Source organism: Callospermophilus lateralis, chromosome 2 (genome assembly GCF_048772815.1).
Source record: "Callospermophilus lateralis isolate mCalLat2 chromosome 2, mCalLat2.hap1, whole genome shotgun sequence".
NCBI classification, from domain to species: Eukaryota; Metazoa; Chordata; class Mammalia; order Rodentia; family Sciuridae; genus Callospermophilus; species Callospermophilus lateralis.
Genome location: NC_135306.1, coordinates 176,007,076 through 176,027,121, shown reverse-complemented (window position 1 = coordinate 176,027,121; position 20,046 = coordinate 176,007,076). Strand labels below are relative to the sequence as shown.

At 31.7% G+C, this 20,046-nt stretch overlaps 1 protein-coding gene across 1 annotated transcript in view; it reads left to right on the top strand.

Annotated features, from left to right (window-relative positions):
• The window catches only part of Kif18a (kinesin family member 18A), a 66,954-nt gene that overhangs the window by 20,217 nt on the left and 26,691 nt on the right, over positions 1-20,046 (top strand). Inside the window, exons 10-12 of the mRNA XM_076844288.2 lie at positions 1,734-1,896; positions 6,644-6,808; positions 17,554-17,675. Coding sequence (XP_076700403.1) covers positions 1,734-1,896; positions 6,644-6,808; positions 17,554-17,675 — 450 coding nt within the window. The remainder of the gene's footprint in view (positions 1-1,733; positions 1,897-6,643; positions 6,809-17,553; positions 17,676-20,046) is intronic.

Below are 20,046 nucleotides of genomic sequence, written 5' to 3'. Positions count from 1 at the left end.
TATACCACCTGATTCACACTTCCTGCTTAGAATTGCTTTTGCTATTCTGGGTCTTTTATTTTTCCATATGAATTTCATGATTTGTATGCCATGAACTTTCAAAGTGTCTTTTCCTATAAAAGTTTAATAATGTTTTATACAATTTAAACAGGTAAGAGAAAAATATATAGTATTTACTGTATCAAAGATGTTTGGAAAGAATATTCAAAAAGAAGTCCCTAAAAGATAATACAATGAACAATTCTAAAACTTGTTTTCCGGTTAACTTGAATATTTTAAATAACTAGGAAATAGTTATTAATCATTTCTTTAAAACTTTTTGTTTTGAATGATGTTTTTTTAAAATGAGCTTTTTAGAAACCTTTGATACTAATTTTCTTACTTCATCTAATCAGCAAACATCACCATGTAAAATGTCTGGTACAGAATTACAAAATTGACAAGTATTTAATTTTCTTCTTGAGTAAATAGTTGCAGAAAACTAAGAAATTACCATTGGTTATAATCTAAAGATAACTTACTTCATTTACTGGCATTAGTGTTGGTGTAATACAATACAGTAAAATCACAGTGTTCATACATATTTCCTATGAAATATTTATCAGGTTGATAAAACTGCAGTAAAGTCAATGTATTGTGGCTTCTATTCATTCCCGGTAGAGTTTCATTAAGAACTACTGACGTACATTGGCAGTATTTTTACCACAGATACTTACAAATTTATCTAAAATTCTGGCCAAAGAACATTTATTTTTAAATGTATGTTCTTGATTTTACTTTGAAGTCTTCACAGTTAATTCTTTGATATTTTTGCTGGTATGTGGTTGTTCATATTACAACCATATATCAGAACTGAACTATGAGTTGAAAGCAAAAATATATTTTTACAGGATTAAAATATTGTTGTAACCTCTGTTCTGCTGATCCTGTAAAGGTGCAGAATTGCAGGTTCCCAAGAAATCTCATAGGAGTTAATTAGGGACTTTGGAGATCTGAATCAAACATCCCAGCTTTGATTCTTTAGATCCATAGATTCTAAATAGCTTTAGATCTATTGATTCTTCTGCTCTTTGAAAGAAACAAACTGTGTGGCTTTTCTAGATTCACCACATTGTAAACTTGGATGTTTTGGGTCCTGGCAGTGTCAGTTGACTCTTAGCCAGGCTGTAGGGGGTACCTAACCGTATGGTGTGTTTTTCACTGTAACAAATTCCGAAGCTAAAATCTGGCTCTCTTGCTTTCCCTAGGGGGCCATGGAGGCACCATATGATTATGCCTCCTCCTGCTTATTTCTTCACAGTGAGCCAACACCAAAACAACACACAATGTTGTGTTGCTCATGGGGCCTTGAGAATTATCATAGTACAGATTCAGGTTTTATCTTTTTCTTCCTAACATAAAATATTTTATTTTGCTAAGTAGTCAAATTATATTTAAACATAAGCGTAGACAAAATACAGTATATTGCTAATACCACAGGCCTTGCAGTTGCATATGTTTTTCAATAACATAATTTTCCTTGGTAGACAGAGAGAAGCCTAGCAGTAGAAATAAAGTTAAAACCCCTTTTAAAACATTTTGTAGTAGGAACATTCCTAGCCTGCATATTCTTTATCATTGAGTATAATTCTGTGAGTGGAATAGATTATTTTGTTCACTCATTTCTTTTAGTAAACTTTATATGACTTGTCAAAAAATTAATGAAATTCTGTAATGTGTTTTATTTTTGGTAGATATCAAGAAATTCTGAACTGCTTGTTTCAGAATCGGGAAGAAATCAGACAAGAATATCTTAAGTTGGAAATGTTACTTAAAGAAAATGAACTTAAGTCATTCTATCAACAACAGTGCCATAAGCAAATAGAAATGATATGTTCTGAAGACAAAGTAGAAAAGGTATTGAACAATTTTATAATTAAATTTTAGACAATGTAAAAAATATGGGAATTTCTACTTCTAGAAATTTGATAGGCAGGATTACTTAATCACTCATTTTCTATAAATACTTGGAAAAGCAGGAGAAAATAGAGCAAACATTATTTTAAACCCATAAGAATACCAGAAAAGGGCTGGGGATATAACTCAGTTGATAGAATCCTTTTCTTGCATGCACAAGGCCCTGGGTTCAATCCCCAGCACCACAAATATATATATTCAGAAAAAAAATTAAATTCTTGGATTTCTGAAGGCTTAAAATATTACAGTACACTGCTCTTTTCACACACCTGCAGACCACTCCCACTACCTGTCTTTGGCATGTACCAAATACTTAGGTAAAATACCCAAGAGAGATAGTGAGTTAGAAATTTGAACTCCCACATAAAGCTGGGAACTTGGAGATTCATATCCTTTGTGCTGGAATGAGAAGGGATGAGAGAGCAGAGGAAATCTTGCCAAAAAGCACAGGATAATAAGAGGTAAGGGAAAAAAAATTTCATTTGAAGGCTATCATAGTATGCTTTCCCCAGTGATTGAGGCTTAAATTTTTTACAACCCATGTATTTTGTTATAGAAAACCACTAAAGTTGACAAATTAATATAAAAGGGGGGGAAAAAAGTATACAACCAGTGATGCTTCTTGGAAACTTCACAGAAGTAATGTAAAATCAGCTTAAAGAAACAAACCCTCAACTCTTACCACTAATGAACTTACAGTCCAAAAGTATAAAATATGTGGTGACACAGTTCACCAAACACAGCAGTCAGCAGACTTAGCAAATATGGCTGAAGCCCTCAAACTTCAGATACTAGAAAAATCTATCCGATACAAACTGTGAAAATGAATAAAATTATAATATAACAGAGATACAGACTACATAATACACCCAAATATGGGGATGGTGAGAAATTTCCACAAATAATTAATATTATTCTTATAATTAACATGAGGAAATGAAGGGACAGTTAAGTCATTTTGTCAATGGTTGCAGGAGCTTATAGGTAGCTCAGCTATGATTTAAACTCTAGCAAGCTGATTCTACTGCCTGTTCTTTTATTCTTGTCCTATGCTCTTATTCTTGTCCCTCTGCTTTTTTTGGCATGTTAGATGTAGCTGAAGAGAGAATTAAGAACATGAAAATAGATCTGAAAGAATGCTATCATTGTGAATGAAAAGATTGTATATATGAACAAGATATTCTTATATGAAGTACTGACTTGGTATAATATGCAGATTATAATTGTAGGACAATATGTATAAAAGAACATATACTCAATATGTCTTGCTAGTACTACTTCTTTCCCATAGCAAATTTCGCTAATTGCCATAATCTTTCTGAATTTGAAAGTAGCCAAACTAACAACTATGAATAGACTAGAATTGGTACATGATATCATGCACATCTGCCATAGTGGGAAATAGTGACAAGAGATTGGGAAAATAGGATAATAGGACAGATTGTGAAAACTTTGGTTGTTGAGAATTGAGAGTCTATTTTTGTATCCAAAGACAGTCTTTGAAGGTAGTCTGGGTACTATTGTTAAAATGTAGAAACAGAGTGCCATTTTTAAATCATTTGAATAAACTACTTAGTGCCATTAATAGGTTTGGTCTGTTGAATCCCTAACTAATTTAGATCGTTGCTATTTTAAAGTAGTGAAGTAGGTTTGACTTGTATCTTCAGTTTTGGGGTTTTTGTGTGTGTGTATATGTGTGTTTTGTTTGTTTCATTTTAAGTTATTGGTTGTAGTTAAGCCATTGAGAAACATAGGAAGGCATCTAGAGGCAGAATTGTTTTGTTTTTATGCAGAAATTTAGTCTTAATACTGCTTACCAAGGCAAGGAATTTTATGTATTTTGGACCCTCTCCAAAAAGAAGTTTATTATTAAAAGTACTGAAAAGAATCTCATAACATTGATTTGGTTTTAAGTAATTCTGTAGTATGGACTCTGAAATTAATATTAAAGTTCCTGAGTAGTTTTATGGCCACATAAAGATAATTTGTAAAATTAGTTTTGATGAAGAAATGTGAGTTTGCCACATTAGCAGTTCTTTTATACTGTGCAACAGTAACACCTAAAATTTTAGAATTATGTGTTTGTTCTCTCATGACTTTTGTAGTGTTCTGGAAATTATGTTAAATAATGTCAAATCCTTAATGGAAAACACTTCTCTTTTAATGTCACGGTCTGATATGCATAATTTACAGTGTATTCCCTAATACTTGGCACTTCTGAACAATGATTCATTGGAGGGACCCCCAATGGAAAACATTCCCATCAAGAATCATCATAAAGATTACATTTGATAGACATTAGAAGTAAAGTCAAAAACGCACTTTTTGGGTTTTTGATTAGGATCTTTCTGGTATTAAATATCGCTACCTTCAGACCCACAAATCATTTCTTGCTCTGGCTTCTAAGAGTTAGAGTGAAATAAAGATAATTTAATTTAGCTGCCTTCCTTCAGGCAGGTACAATACTTTTATCCTCATTTTTCAGATGAGATGACTGAAGACCCACTGAGATTAACTTGCCTGAGTTTTCACGCCTGCTAAATAGCAGAAGTCAAGACATCAAATCTCCCATTTTCTGTTAAGTAGTGTTGTTAAACTTAAACTTTCAGGATCCCATTCTGACTTTAAAAATTACTTAAGATTTCAAAGCTTTCTCATTTAGTTGGATTCCATCAACCACTATTGCTATTAGAAATCAAAATTGAGGGACTGGGAATGTAAGCTCAGTGGTATAGTATTTGCCTAACAAATGTGAAGCCCAGTACTACAAGAACAAGAAATCAAGACAGATTTACAAAAATATATTTATTATTCGCTTAAAAACATTTGGTCCATTGCATGATAATATTCATAACTACTTTGTGAATTATGGCTGTATAAATTATGTTTTCCTTAAACAAAAATTGGTAATGAGAAGAGTAGCAGTGTTTTAAGTTTTTTGCAGATCTCTTTATGCCTTGCTTTTTGTATCAGCTGTATTCACATATCTGCTTCTTTATTATGTTGTGATATAACACATCATTTAGTCTCTGGAAAACTACTATACAGTATATGTAAGTAAGAATTAAAAGAACCAATAAGGTCTTCATGTTTTATGAAAATAGTTTTGACCTAGTGAATCCTCTGAAAGGATCTCAGGGATCTTTAAAGATTGAAGGGATCTTTGTCAGTCTGTACCACTCTTGAAAAACATTTGCATTATAGCGTTCTATCCTACTTCTCTTCCTAAGTTTTGTTTTATTTTGTCTTTTTCAACTACTTAGATTTGTTTTTTGTTTGTTTGTTTAAGCAATTTGTTCTATCAATGTCTTAACTAGAGTAGAGTGTTTGGAATGTGATAAGGTAACCAGACAAATCACAATAGTGAAGAACATTCATTAGAATGACAGTGCCTGTTAACCATTTCTCCATTATCATTATACTCTATCCTAAAGTGACCCTATATTTCCCTTGAAGGAGAGGTCCAATAAAATATATGGACATCTAGGATTTGTCTAGGGTTATCACATTTGCCTGACCCCAATCCTTTATAAGTTCCTATCTTCCATTCAGATGAAGGTAATCATGTTTTTTTGTTTTATCTTATATGCCCTCAACTGTGAATAATATATCATTTATAAAATTTAATTAGAAAGAGGAATTTATCACCTAAAGAGAGTAGAGTCTTTGACAAATTTCAAATCTAGTTTCTGTGCTTTTTCTTTTTAATTCCTTTGAAACCATCTGTAAGTGTTGGTTGTAATCCATGGGGATTTATTGTTTCAGGCATACCCATTATATCTGGTAATTATTTAGTTCAATACCTATCAGTAAATAGCCTAGAGAGGTCAAGCTATTCTGTCACACAGTTCCATTGATAGAGTATGACATAACCTTAAGACCTGTTTTGATCTCAATTCATGACCATGTAAACACCACAGTTAGCCACAATGTCTATAATGGAATGTGAGCCAGTATCCAGACAAAATCAGATATTGATAAGTATGTTGTTATCTTTTCAGTCATTTGTATCAGCCAGCTTAAGGCATTTTAGTCAAAACCAGAGCAATAGAACCCCATTTCTTCACGGTTTTTTATGTAAATTTTTTTATTTATATATGACAGCAGAATGCATTATAATTCTTATTATGTATATAGAGCACAATTTTTCATTTCTCTAGTTATATACATAGTATATTCACACCAATTCGTGTCTTCATACATGTACTTTGGATAGTAATGATCATCACATTTCACCATCATTAATTACCCCATGCCCCCTCCCTTCCCCTCTAACCCCTCTTCCCTATCTAGTCTTCACGTTTTTTAAATTGGAGAAAAGAGCACAATATGCATCTGCTTTGATTTTGAATAAGGAAATTATGGAATTTATCTGACCTGGTATAAACTTTATAAATGCCATTACTGAAAGGAATGCAGTGTAGCACACACACTAGAAAGTTATAGTCTTTGATTTGGCCATTGTATTTCTTAAAACCATAAACTACCAACATGTAATTTTATAAAAATGACTCATAACTCAATTTCCTGTTTTTCTGCAAGTAGTAGTATTGTGAGATTTCAAGGGGACAAATAAACTTTAAATACAAAAAACATAGCTTACTTTAATAAACTATCACAACTACTGTGCTAATATGGAATCAGCTATCATAAAAATAGATGGACTCTTTAAATGCATTTGTTTCAGGCCACTTGTAAACGAGATCATAGACTTGCTATGATGAAAACCCGTCGCTGCTACCTGGAGAAAAAGAAGGAGGAAGAATTGAAGAGATTTGATGAAAATACTAATTGGCTTCATCGTGTGGAAAATGAAATGAGAGTCTTAGGTCAGAATGGCCATATTCCAAAGGTACAGATGTTTATACATTCAGATTTAATATTTGTAAAAACTGCGCTTTTAATATTTATCTTCCTTGTAGAGTAAAATTATCTTTCATACAAGAATAAATACCTACTAGATTTCCCTTCTCTGTACTCTCAGAAGACTAGAGTTACTTTTAAATGTTGTTATTCTTAAGCATTTGCATCCTTTTATGAGGTATCTCTTAAGTTAGAATAAAGTAATTCTATTACAAACCATGAGCATTCATCATGTAGGTAATTTACATTTTTTAAATCTAGATATTTTGTATGAAACAGTTTTAAATGTGATTAGTATTAATTGTGTTACAGTTTACAGTGATTTCTGTGTCTAGCTGAAGATATTCTTTATTAGAATGGCAAAGGTTATATTTGTAAAGTATACTCAAGGCTAATGGCTGTTCAGCTACAGTGCTACAAGTAATCTGACTTTAGTGTCTTTACTAATTTGGGCTGTTTTGCTCCCTTAACAGTAAATCTTCTAGGTAGGCAGCTATTTCATGATTGTAATATTACTGTTTCATCTCTAGTTTCAATTTCACACCTAGACCATAGAAGAGGAAAGAAATGAGGGAAGGATTGATACACTGAGAGAGCAAAGACTTTTCCAGAAATTCCTAAAGGACTATCCATTGGCTAGAATTGTGTCACAAGACTATTTCTAAATATAAAGAAGTCTGGAAAGGTGACTTTTTAGTTTGCTGTGGTTTTTTTTCCCCCTAAAATTGGTGTTCTCTTCATGAGAAAGAAAGAAAAAGTAAATATGGGATAAGCACCTACCAGCAATTGCCACCAAGTAACTCGTTTTGAACCAAGTACCTAATACTTTAAAAGAATATTTTCAGTGTTTTTTTTTTTAAAGGAAAAGTATCATAAAGTCTTTACTTTGATGATACTTTTTCTGAAATTCTATACTTTATTTCAGCTAATTGTTATTAGGCTATAAAAATCTTCAAATTTCTGGAAGAGAAAACAGGCAGGCCTGAAAATAGAGATGAACTAAAATATTCAGTAACAAATGCTAGAGACCTTTAATATTCAAATGTATTAATTTTTTTATAATTTAAAGATATTAGCCAATGCATCATGAATAGAGGAATGGATTTTCCAGATAGCAATGAGTATAAATGCTTTATAATCACTACTAGTAGACAAAAAAAAAAAAAAAGTGGAAGCAAATGACTTTAACCTTAAAATGTAAACATGACTGTGGAGAGGAAACTAGCAAGAATTGTCAATGACAATAGTTCAGAATAATGAAAGGATCAGGAAGGAACAGATACTTGTTTCTTAAGAAGAAAGACAAAGACAAATAGAGTAATTTTTTAGTGGAGAGATTTATTGAGGATCAGCCAACAGCTCAGTTTACTTCTTAGTCATTATAGAAGACTGGAAAATATCTTGTTAGTAGCCTACCAATTAGTAGTAATATTTTATAATACCATAACAGTTTATAAAGTACTTTTAAATATTCCTCTCAAAAAGAATGTAGGTATTGTAGAGAGAATAGGCTTTATACTTAAGAGTATTTAATAATTCTAGTATGTGATAATTTCCTTGAATGCCAATTATAAACATGAATTGTCTGACTTAACAAATTATTTATTGATTTCTTAATTTTATATCTGTAAATATATTTAAGGCATTAGGAGCTTAAATGAAATTCTGTATTCAAAGTCCTAATAGCATTTAATAATACTTAATGAATAATAGTTTAATAGTCTAAGTAACAATTATATAGAAATCAATAGCCAAAGCATGATACGCACAGAAAAAACGCAACAAAGTTAGTTGTATCATGTAACATATTTTCAGAGTTTCTTCCCGAACAGTCATTCTGAACTTTTTGGAAATCTTAGATTAGATGCCTTTGAGAATCTGAACCAAGTTATGTATGTCCTATGTCCAGATGGGATATTGGGGAGGTCATATGTATACAATTTTGCATGTGTTTTTAGTCATTGAAGTTTTGTGAAGCCATGCTAAAAAAAAAAAAAAAAAAGACAGTGATTCAACTATAGAGAATCATCTTAGAAAGCAACAGTCTCTATCATACTACCTGTAAGAGTACTGAAACTACTCTGGATATAAGAAAACAGCTGACAAGAAAGAATAATATGGTAGACAAAAGAGAAATGGCTTTTCTCATATCTCAGTGACACAGTATTCAAGAGCAGTAATACTGCTTCTCTGTAAGGTCATTGCTATATTTGGTTCCCCGAACCTGTGAGGTACTAGAAACCTTCAGAGACACTGTAAATTCATAGGGTAGAAACTCTGCTGCTTCAAATCCATTAAGACAGATGGGTAAACACATGAACAATATGAAAAAGCAAGCAAACAAACTACCCCAAACAACCCAGAATGCCTCAACAAAAGAGCCCATTGATACCAGAGTGGAGGAAGTGTCAGAGAAGGAATTTAGAAAGTTCATAGTTAAACTGAACTATGAGTTGAAAAGATGATGAAAGGAGTAAAATCAGAAAAGAAAAAAAAAAAAAAACAAGAATTGAAAATCACTTCAACAAAGGTACAAAGATCCTAAAGAAAACTCAAACAGAAATTCTCAAAATGAAGGAATCAGTGAACCAAATTAAAAATTTAGTGTAAACATTCACTAATAGATTAGACCACTTGGAATATCACAGTTTTAGGCGTCAAAGACAGAGTATATAATTTTGAAAATAAAGTTGATGTTGGAGAAAAAATGTTAAGAGACCATGAATAGAATTATTAAGAAATATGGATAGCATTTGAAGGCCAAATCTAAGATTCATAGGGCTAGATAAAGGCTCTGAAGTACAAACTAAAGGAACACACAATATTTTCAATGAAACAATATCAGAAAATTTTCCAAACCTTGAGAATGAAATAGAAAATCAAATACAGGAGGCTTACAGGGCCCCAATATACAAAATTACAACACACCCACATCAAGCCCCATTATTGTTGTGAAAATGCCTGACACAAAAGGATAGAATTTTGAAATCTGCTGGAGAAAAACACCTGGTTGTATTTAGAGGGAAATCAATCCAGATCTTAGCCAATTTCTTAACCCAGATAGGATGTCTTGGGATAGTATATACCCAGCTCTGAAAGAAAATGGATGTCAGCCAAGAATACTATACCCAGTAAAATTAAGCTTCAAAATTGAAAATGAAATAAACACCTTCCACAATAAATAAAAAAGTTAAAAGAATTCACATCTAAAAATATTGCAGTACAAAATATAGTCAAAAAATATGAATGAAGAGGAAATAGAAATTAAAAATGAAAGCCAGCAAAAGAAGTAACTATAATAGTCTAGCAAAGGAAAATCTAATTGAACTTAAAAAGCTAGAAATAAATCTAAATAACAGGAAATAAAAATTATCTCTCAATAATAACACTGAATGTTAATAGACTAAACTCATCAATCAAAAGATATAGGCTGGCAGATTGGGTTAAAAAATAACACCCAACAGTATGCCATCTCCAAGACACTCCATAGGCAAAGACATCCACAGTCTGAAGGTGAGAGTATGGGGAAAAAAATATCACTCACATGGATCTCACGAACAAGCAGGGGTTTCTACTCAAATAGATCATAGCACAATAATACTGGGTGACTTTAACACATTTCTCGTCACTGAATAGATCTTACAAACAAAAACTAGAGCAACTGTAGAACTAAAAAATAATAATTAACAGGCATATAGAATATTTCATCTGTCAATTACAGAATGCAATTTTTTCAGCAGCAAACAGAACATTTTCTGATGGAACCACATTATAGGCCACAAAGCAACTCCTAGCAAATACAAAAATAAAAATTAAAAATTAGAGATAATGCCTTGCTTTCTATAAGATCGTGATTAAATGAAATTACATCTATGATAAGATAAAAATAGAAATTATTCTGACACCTGGAGACTAAATAATTCACTATTGAATGATGATAGCAGAAGAAATCAAGGGTTGAATCAAAAACTACGCGGAAGCAAATTAGAATAGAGATACAACATGTCAAAATCTCTGAAACACTGTAAACATGATTCTAAGAGGAAATTTTATAACAGTAAACTCATTCATTAAAAGAATAGAAACACCAAAAATAATCTAACATTATGTCTCAAAACCCTGGAAAAAGAAGAACAAACCAACACCAAAATCAATAGAACACAAGAAATAATTAAAATCAGAGCCAAAATCACTGAAATTGAAACCAAAAAAAAAAATACTTCAACAAATCAATGAAACAAAAAAGGTGGTTCTTGGAAAAAATAAATAAAATTGCTAAACCCTAAGATAAGCTAACCAAAAGAGATGAAAGCCTCAAATTATTGAAATCTGTGATGAAAATGAAAATATCACCATAGATACTCCTGAAGTACAGAGGATAATCAAACTGTTTTGAAAGTTGATACTCCAGTAAGCTAGAAAATCTTGAAGACATCGACAAATTCCTAGAAACACATGACTAACTCAAATTGAATCAGGATATTGAAAATATAAACAGAACAATTTCATGTAAGGAAATTGAAAGAACCATCTACTAACAGAAAAGCCTAGGACCGGATGGATTCTCAGCAGAGTTCTACCAGGCATTCAAAGAAGAACTAACACAAATCCTTCTAAAATTATTCCATGAAATAAAAAAGATGGAAACTCTTCTAAACACATTCTGTGAAGTTTGTGTCATCCTGAAACCAAAATCAGACAAGGCACATCAAGAAAAGAAAACTTCACACCAATACCCCTGATAAACATAGATGCAAATAATTTTAATAAAATACTGGCAAATTGTATATAAAGACATATTAAACAGATAGTGCACAATGATCAACTAGGTTTTATATGCAAGGTTGGTTCAACATATGGAAATCAGTAACTATAATTCATCACATGAATAGACTTAAAGAATCACATAATTTTTGTTTCAATGGATGCAGGAAAAGCACTTGACAAAATATAGCATCCATTTATGTTTAAACACCAGAAAAACTAGGGATAGTAGGAACATATCTCAACATTGTAAAAGTTATATAGGCTAAACCCAAGGCCAAGATCATTCTAAACAGAGGAAAACTGAAAGCATTCCCTCTAAACATGAACAACACAGGTATGCCCATTTTCACCACTTCTATTCAACATATTCCTTAAAACTATAACCACAGTAATAAGCCAAAAGAAAAAATTAAAGGGACACGAATAGGAAATGAAGAGTTCAGACTATCTATGTTTGCCAAGTACTTTATTGTGTATTTAGAAGACCCAAAAAAAATTTGCCAAAAAAATCTAGAACTCATAGATGAATTCAGCAAAGTTTCAGGATATAAAATTAACACCCATAAATTAATTGCATTTCTGTACACCAATGATGAATCAGCTAAAAGAAACTGTCCCATTTACAAAAATAAGTAAAATACTTGGGAATCAATCTAACAAATGAAGTGAAAAGTGAAAGACCTCTGCAATGAAAACAACAGAACACTAAAGAAAGGAATTGAAGATCTCAGAAGATGAAAAGACCTCCCATAGGCAGAAGTAATATTGTCAATATGGCCATACTACCAAAAGCACTATACGGATTCAGTGCAGTTCCCATCAAAATTCCAATGATGATCTCCTTAGAAATAGAAAAGGCAGTCATGAAATTCATCTGGAAAAATAATATACCCAGTATAGCCAAAGCAGTCCTCAGGGAGGAAAACTTAGTAGTTAGCCTCACAATACCAGACCTTAAATTAAACTACAGAGCTATAGTAACAAAAACAGCATGGTATTGGCACAAAAACACACATGAAGACCAATGGAATAGAATAGAAGACTCAAGAGACAAACCCACAAAAATACAGTTACCTCATACTAGACAAAGATGCCAAATACATAATTGGAGAAAAGATAGCCTCTATAACAAATGGTGCTGGGAAAACTAGAAATCCGTATGTAGCAAAATGAAGTTGAACCCCTATCACTCACCCTGCACAAAACTCAAATCAAAATGTATCAAAGACCTACAAATTAGACCAAAAACCCTGCACCCATTAGAAGAAAATGTAGACCCAACTTTCCATCATGTCAGCTTAAGAACCAACTTCCTCAATAAGACTCACAAAGTACAAGAAGTAAAATCAAGAATCAATAAATGGGATGGTATCAAACTAAAAAGCTTCTTCACAGCAAAGGAAATAGTCATGAATGTAAACAGAGAGAAAATCTTTGCCACCTGCACCTCAGAGCATTATATTCTAGGAAAAGGACTCAAAAAACTGAACACACACACACACACACACACACACACACACAAAGCCCAATTAATAAATGGACAAATGAAGCAAACAGAACCTTCTCAGAAGAAATACAAAAGGTCAACAAATATATGAAAAATGTTCAACATTAGTTGAATTAGAGATACAAATTAAAATTATACCGAGAACCATGTACAACCAGAGGAATGAGAAGTTATGCTCCATTTGTGATCTATATATCAAAATACATTCTACTGTAAAATTAATTAATTTTAAAACATTTTTAAACTGATATTTCATCTCACTCCAGTCAGAATACCAATTATCAAGAATATAAATAACAATAAATGGTGGCAAGGATGTGGCAGAAAAGGTATAGTCAAACATTGCTGGTAGTACTACAAATTGATGCAGCCACTCTGGAAAGCAGTATGGAGATTTCTTAGAAAACTTGAAATGGAACCACCATTTGACCCTTCTGCCCCACTTTTTGGTATATGATCCAAAGAATTTAAAATCAGCATCCTACACAGAGTAGCCACATCAATGTTTATATAGCAGCTCAATTCACAACACCTAGTTTATGAAACCAACCTAGGTGCCCTTCAACAAATAAATGGGTAAAGAAAATGTGGTAAAAAAACCAAACTGATTATTACTTATGTATAAAGAAGAATGCCTTTATGAATTTTGTCAGTAAATGGATGGAATTGGAAACTATGATATCATGCTAGGTGAAATAAGCCAGTCCCAAAAAGCCAAAGGTCAAATGTTTTCAGTAGCATATGGAAGCTAACTCACAATAAGGGGGAGAGTGGAAGAATAGATATTCAGTAGATTATAGGAAAGGAACATCCATAAGAATGAAATCCTAACTAGAATAGGATATAATCTGTCTTTGTATAATTATATCAAAATGAATTGTACTTTCATGTATAACTAAAAAGAACCAATAAAAAAAATTGAGTTATAAACCTAATATATATAATAAAATTTAATTTAAAAAAAAAAACAGCTGACAACTTTGTCTCAAAAAAAAAGAGCTGCAGATGTAATTCAGTGGTAGATTGCCCATGGGTTCAATTCCCAAAACTTGGGGAAAAAAATATTTTAAAATAACACTGTTCAAATAAGTTTTTCTCGTTCAATGAACGTGAACAAATTCTCTAAAATACATTGCAGTTGTTGAATGTTAACTGTATTTTAGTTTGTTCTCATTATTTATTTCATTTATTTATTTGCTTCAGTAAGACTGAAGTAGTATTCTCAAGATGACTTTTTTTAAAATATATATTTTTATTAAAGTTAAACCTTAACCGTATTTACAAATAACTACTGAAAGTTTTTAGTTTTATTACTATTCTTGTACCTATAATGTTCTATTAGGTTATTTATCCTTGCTAGTGGGCAAAAGCTTTCATGAATGATCTAAAAATTTTTCTGTGTGTAATAATATAACATAAAATTTACCATTTTAATAGTTTTATATGTACACTTCAAAGACATTAAGTGTATTCATTTAAAAACCTAATGTATTATAATTTTTAAATGATGTTCACTTTTCAAGAGCATGACTTCATTTAATTTGTATTACAATTTAGTATGTTTTTGCATAAAATCAACATTATAATTTATAGCCCAATCGCAACTATAGAAGTACTGAAGAACTTGTTTAGTATTCGAGTTGCAGAAAAGTCAGTTGTAAAAATTTACTAGCTTGCTTATTCTATCCAGTATTTATTATAAGCTCACAATTTATAATATGGTATATTATTTTTATTATTATTTACTTCTGTTATCTTGTCTGCTTATAAAGTTAACACTGCTTAGATTATTGTCAACAAACTTATTTTTTCTATATATTTAAATCTAATTTTTCTAAGTCTGTCTTCTAGAATTATCTTAAACAGAACTTGAACTTTTTTTAAAGAAATATTTTTTTTCAGTTATTGATGGACTGTTTTTTTTCTTTAATTTATTCATTTATATGTGGTGCTGAGAATTAAACCCAGTGCCTCACACACGCTAGACAGGCACTCTACCACTGAGCTAAGCTACAGCCTCAACCCCAGAACTTGAATTTTACACTTGAATGTGAATGTAGAATTGATTTTTAAATACGTGCTTTCTCTGAATTTTATTATAAATAACTTTTAAAGAGATAAAACTGTTTCCATTCCCAACCCTACCTTAATTTTTTTTCTGTAGTTTTCACATATGAAATAATTATCTAATTATAAGCTATTATTTCCTATGTAAGTAAGCTGATACATTATAAATTTGTGAATGGACTTATCCGGGGTCATACAACTCTGGACAAACCCCAATATTTTCAGTCTTCAAGTTGATGCTATTTTCTCATACCCTCCTGCACTATCTATTTTTTCTTTCTTAATAAATTTTTAAATTGTTTTAATTAGTTATACATGACAGTAGAATGCATTTATGCATTTTGATATATCATACATAAATGGGGGTTAATTTCTCATTTTTCTGATCGTACATGTTGTAGAATCACATTGGTCATGAAGTCATATGTACATAAGGTAATAATCTCTGTTTCATTCTACTATCCTTGCTAACCCTCTATCCCCTCCCCGCCCTTCATTCCCCTCTACCTAATCTAAAGTAACTCTATCCTTCCCTAGTGCCCTCCTCTTGTTGGTGAATTAGCATCTGCATATCAGAGAAAACATTCAACCTTTGGTTTTGCTATCTACTTTTTAACAACTTCTGTCTATCTCTCACTGATACTACCCTAATTCAGACTCCCATCCCCACTATTGGACTGCTGCTTTTGATCTTTCTTCTTCTAGTCATGTTCTGATGTAATGCCTTCTCTCCCCTATAACCAAAGTAAAATTTTCAAAGAAAACCCTTATCATATTGCTGTGCAGTGCCTTCTGTCTAGAATAAACTCTTCATTATAATATGTTAAGCTTCTTATGGTCTAGCACCTAATTCTTTTCAAATTTTATGTCACCTCTCATTATACTCTTTGCTTCCATCATTACCATCCTACTTATAATTCTCAGAATAGTCTGTGCTTGTCCAATCAGATTCAGTAACTAGTGTGTTAAGTCAAGAACAGACACCAGTTGTAAGCTGTTTTCCAAAGATGCCGAACTAGCCAAGAATTATTATTAAGAAATGTGTTTAAAAGAAAAAAGATAAAAGGAATATCAGTAAACACATTTATATGATTATAATCATACAATTTTATAACTGGAAAAAAATAAAGAGGTCATATGACTTAGTTCTTAAATTTTAGTCAATAAACTAATCTTCCTGAAGGCTGTATGTATCTGGCTTAAGTTAGTATTTGTTTCAAGACTAAGTCCATTCCTAAAACTTCCATGACTCATAAGCCACTGCTTTAATCATATCATCCTGGTTCCATAAAAATAATTTTTTAAACACATGCTATAATTGTTGAAGTGTTAAAATGAGTTATGTAAATAAGTTTATTCTTTTATTTATCTCAGATAAATATAATGGTATTGTTTCTCTGTCACAGTCCCACTAGCATAGAAAATATTTTTTAACAAATGAATAAACAACTAAGCTTTTTATAGAATTAATGGTCAACTATAAATTGGAAAGCAGAAGTTAAAAGCCAAATGGATTATGGAAATTTCCTAGGAGGAAGTTTTCAGGCATAGCTCTCCTTCTTATGGGATTAATGGCTAAGTTATTCAAAATGTCCAAAAACTATTCACTCTTTTTCATTGTACTCACTGAAATTTCCCAATTAAAGATGCTGAGAATGTTATTGTATTATCATCATTCATACTTCAGTGTAATCATTTAGCTGGTATTTTCTATATTTGAAGTTTAGAGAGTTGGAAGAAAGAAGAATAATTTTAGGTGACCATATTGAAGGACACCTGACACTAGATAGATGAAGCTTAAGAAAATGGGAGCATTCAAAAGACTGTTGTAATTGTGCGTATGGTGAAGCTTATAACAAGTGGGTGTGGGGAACAAATTTTTAGTGTCTGAAAGTCCAGATACTGTATCCTGGGTCTGTATGTCTTAACTATTCTGACATAGTCTCATTACTAGGTTTAAATTTTACATTGTAGGCAGAGAAACTATAAATTGAATAAATAAATGAAATGTATTAAAATGAAATGTATTAAAGTCATAGTTCAGTAAAGATCTTTAAATGCAATTTTCACAGAGAATCTCCTTAAGGAAATGATATTTGTGCAAAAACTGGTCATATTAATGTATTTTCACAGCATTGTAAACTATTTGATAGACCAAAAAGCTATGCATCATCAGAATTCCTAACATTCAGTTTCTGAGGAAACTTGAAATGTTATCCTACTGATAAGTTATTGATTACCTATACCAGAACTCTTATTTTCCAATTGTTTCTATGTGAATATATATAAATAAAATTAAAACTTCTGATATCAGTATAAAATAAGTTTTGTTAAAATTCACTTGATTTAATTTCTTAAAAGAATTTAAAATATATTTTGCATGTTTTTCCTAGGAACTCAATAAAGATCTTTATTGTCATCATTTACACCTCCAGAACAAAGATTTGAAAACACAAATTAGACATATGATAGATCTAGCTTGCCTTCAAGAACAGCAGCACAGGCGGACTGAGGCGTAAGTATATGGATTCATCTGTTTCACAGATTTTACTGTTGTACACGTAAAGAACCCAAAGCACAGAAGTTCAGTTTTCTACTGCGAGAAAATTGAGTTTTATCTAGAATAAGATACCTTATTTTTTTAAGTGTCTGTCAGCATCAGAAAGTAAGCAATAAGAAAACAGAACATAAAAAATGTCATTTTTTTCTTAGTCACTTATTTTTTTATAGTGCCTTATAGTTTTCAAAGCATTTTTCTTTGAGATTTATTTTTACTTAATATATGCAATGTAATAAAAATTCCAAAAATACTCAACTACTAAAGCAATTGCTAGTAACACCAATTGAATTTTTAAGTAGACAATTGTTAATTATTCATTACTTCAGAATGATTTTTTTGTTGTTAAAAGTTGTGAAATATCAGGTGTCCCAATTTGTACATGGTACTCTTTTATTTGATGCTTTCTGTGATATTTGTGCTAGCTCAAATAACTCAATAGTAACATTTTAGTCATTTAGTTTATGAGATATAATCTAAAAAAAAAATGGCTTTTTTTTTTTTTTTTTGCACCTTATATAAGCCATTCAGCTCCTTCAGCAGCACTTTGCTCTGTGAAAATGAGAAATTTATTTCTCTAAGGGTCTTCTGCCATTCTAAAAATCATCTTGTATTCAACTAGTATTCTTTTTTTTTTTTTTTTTTTTTAATAGGAGGTCTGGAAAGAGAGAGAGAGAGTATTAAGTATTTTTTTTTTTAAAGAGAGAGAGAGAATTCGGGCACAACATCTTTGTTTGTATGTGGTGCTGAGGATCGAACCCGGGCCGCACGCATTCCAGGCGAGTGCGCTACCGCTTGAGCCACACCCCCAGCCCCAACTAGTATTCTTGAATGACTGCTGATTAATTATCTGCATTTTTTATTTAGAAGAAGAAGTCATATTAGATGGCTACTTTTAAAAAAGAAATAAAAACTTCCAGGAGTATTCTTCTATGACAGGAAGCTGAAGCTAATCTCCCCATACTTTCTCTATCTGTACCTAGAGCAGATGTGAAATATTCATTTGCTAGCACTCAGACCACCTGGAAGAGTTAAAGTCATCAAAGAGACTTTAATTTAACCATATTATATTTGCTAGGTCAAACACATAGATTAATATTTTTAAGATTTATTTTAAAATGCATGGGCATGGGGAGTTTCTAACTTATTAAAGAACTGGTGAGCCAGAGCATCACATAAAATTTGGCATAGTAGAAAGATATGAGTTATGGAATCAGTCTTGATTCTTGCTTATATTAGCAATATAGTCTTCCAGAAATTATGTAACTTTGCAAAGCTAAGGTTACTTTTCTTATATATGAAAATAGATTATAATACAAATATAATCCGAGCCTGTCATGAGTCCCAAGATCACTTTCAAGTTCATTGATTTACTAGGACTCGATATTCCCCATATAGTTGTTCTCAAAACTATTAGTTATTATAGCAAAAGGATACAAAGTAAAATGAGCACAAGGAAAAAGCGTATGGGGCTAAGTTTTGAGAAGACAGCGCACAAGGTTTTAAGAAATCCTATTCCAGTAGAGTGACAGGATGTGCTTAATTCTTCCAGCAAGAAGTTGTGACAAGACACATGAAATATCTACTTTGGATGCTCTTTAGAGATTCCGTGCCTTGGGTTTTTATTGCAAGCTGATCTCGTAGGTACCCTCTGCCTAGCATATACCAAAATTTGACTTTTCAAAAGGAAAGCAGGCATTAAGCATAAAACTAGTGAGCCACTCATCATATCAGTTCTAGAAATAATGGGAAAAATCTAACAAGAGGCCAACTAAGCATCAACCTTAGAAGCAAGCATTTCTTAGTAATCTCAGACCTAGTATGTTAACTGCATAGTACAGTTCCAAGAACTGAAAGGATATATAGATATACTCTGCTGTAGCCTCTCTTCATTTCTTAGGGCCTTAGTCTCTCTGGTACTTGTTCATTTCATATCTCATTCACATTACTATGCAGTTAGACATGTAATGGTATGACTACACTGAACATGAACAGGTGACAAATTTTGGGTTTGGGATTGGGTTATCATGGAACCAATTATCCATGGATACAAAGGAACTATACCTGATTTGGTACTCAAATAATTATTTTATTTACTTTTTTATTAGTAATTTTCCCCTATACAACTGTCTATCAACATTATCAGGAAACTGGTTCTGAATCCCTTGTGATACCAAAATCCTCAATGCTTAATTTCCTCATATAAGCTCATATAAAATGGCATAGTATTTGTATATAACCTACAAATCCTTCCATATACTTTAAATCATCTCTCGATTACTTATAATATCTCCTACTATATAAATAGTTGTTATACTGCAGTGTATAA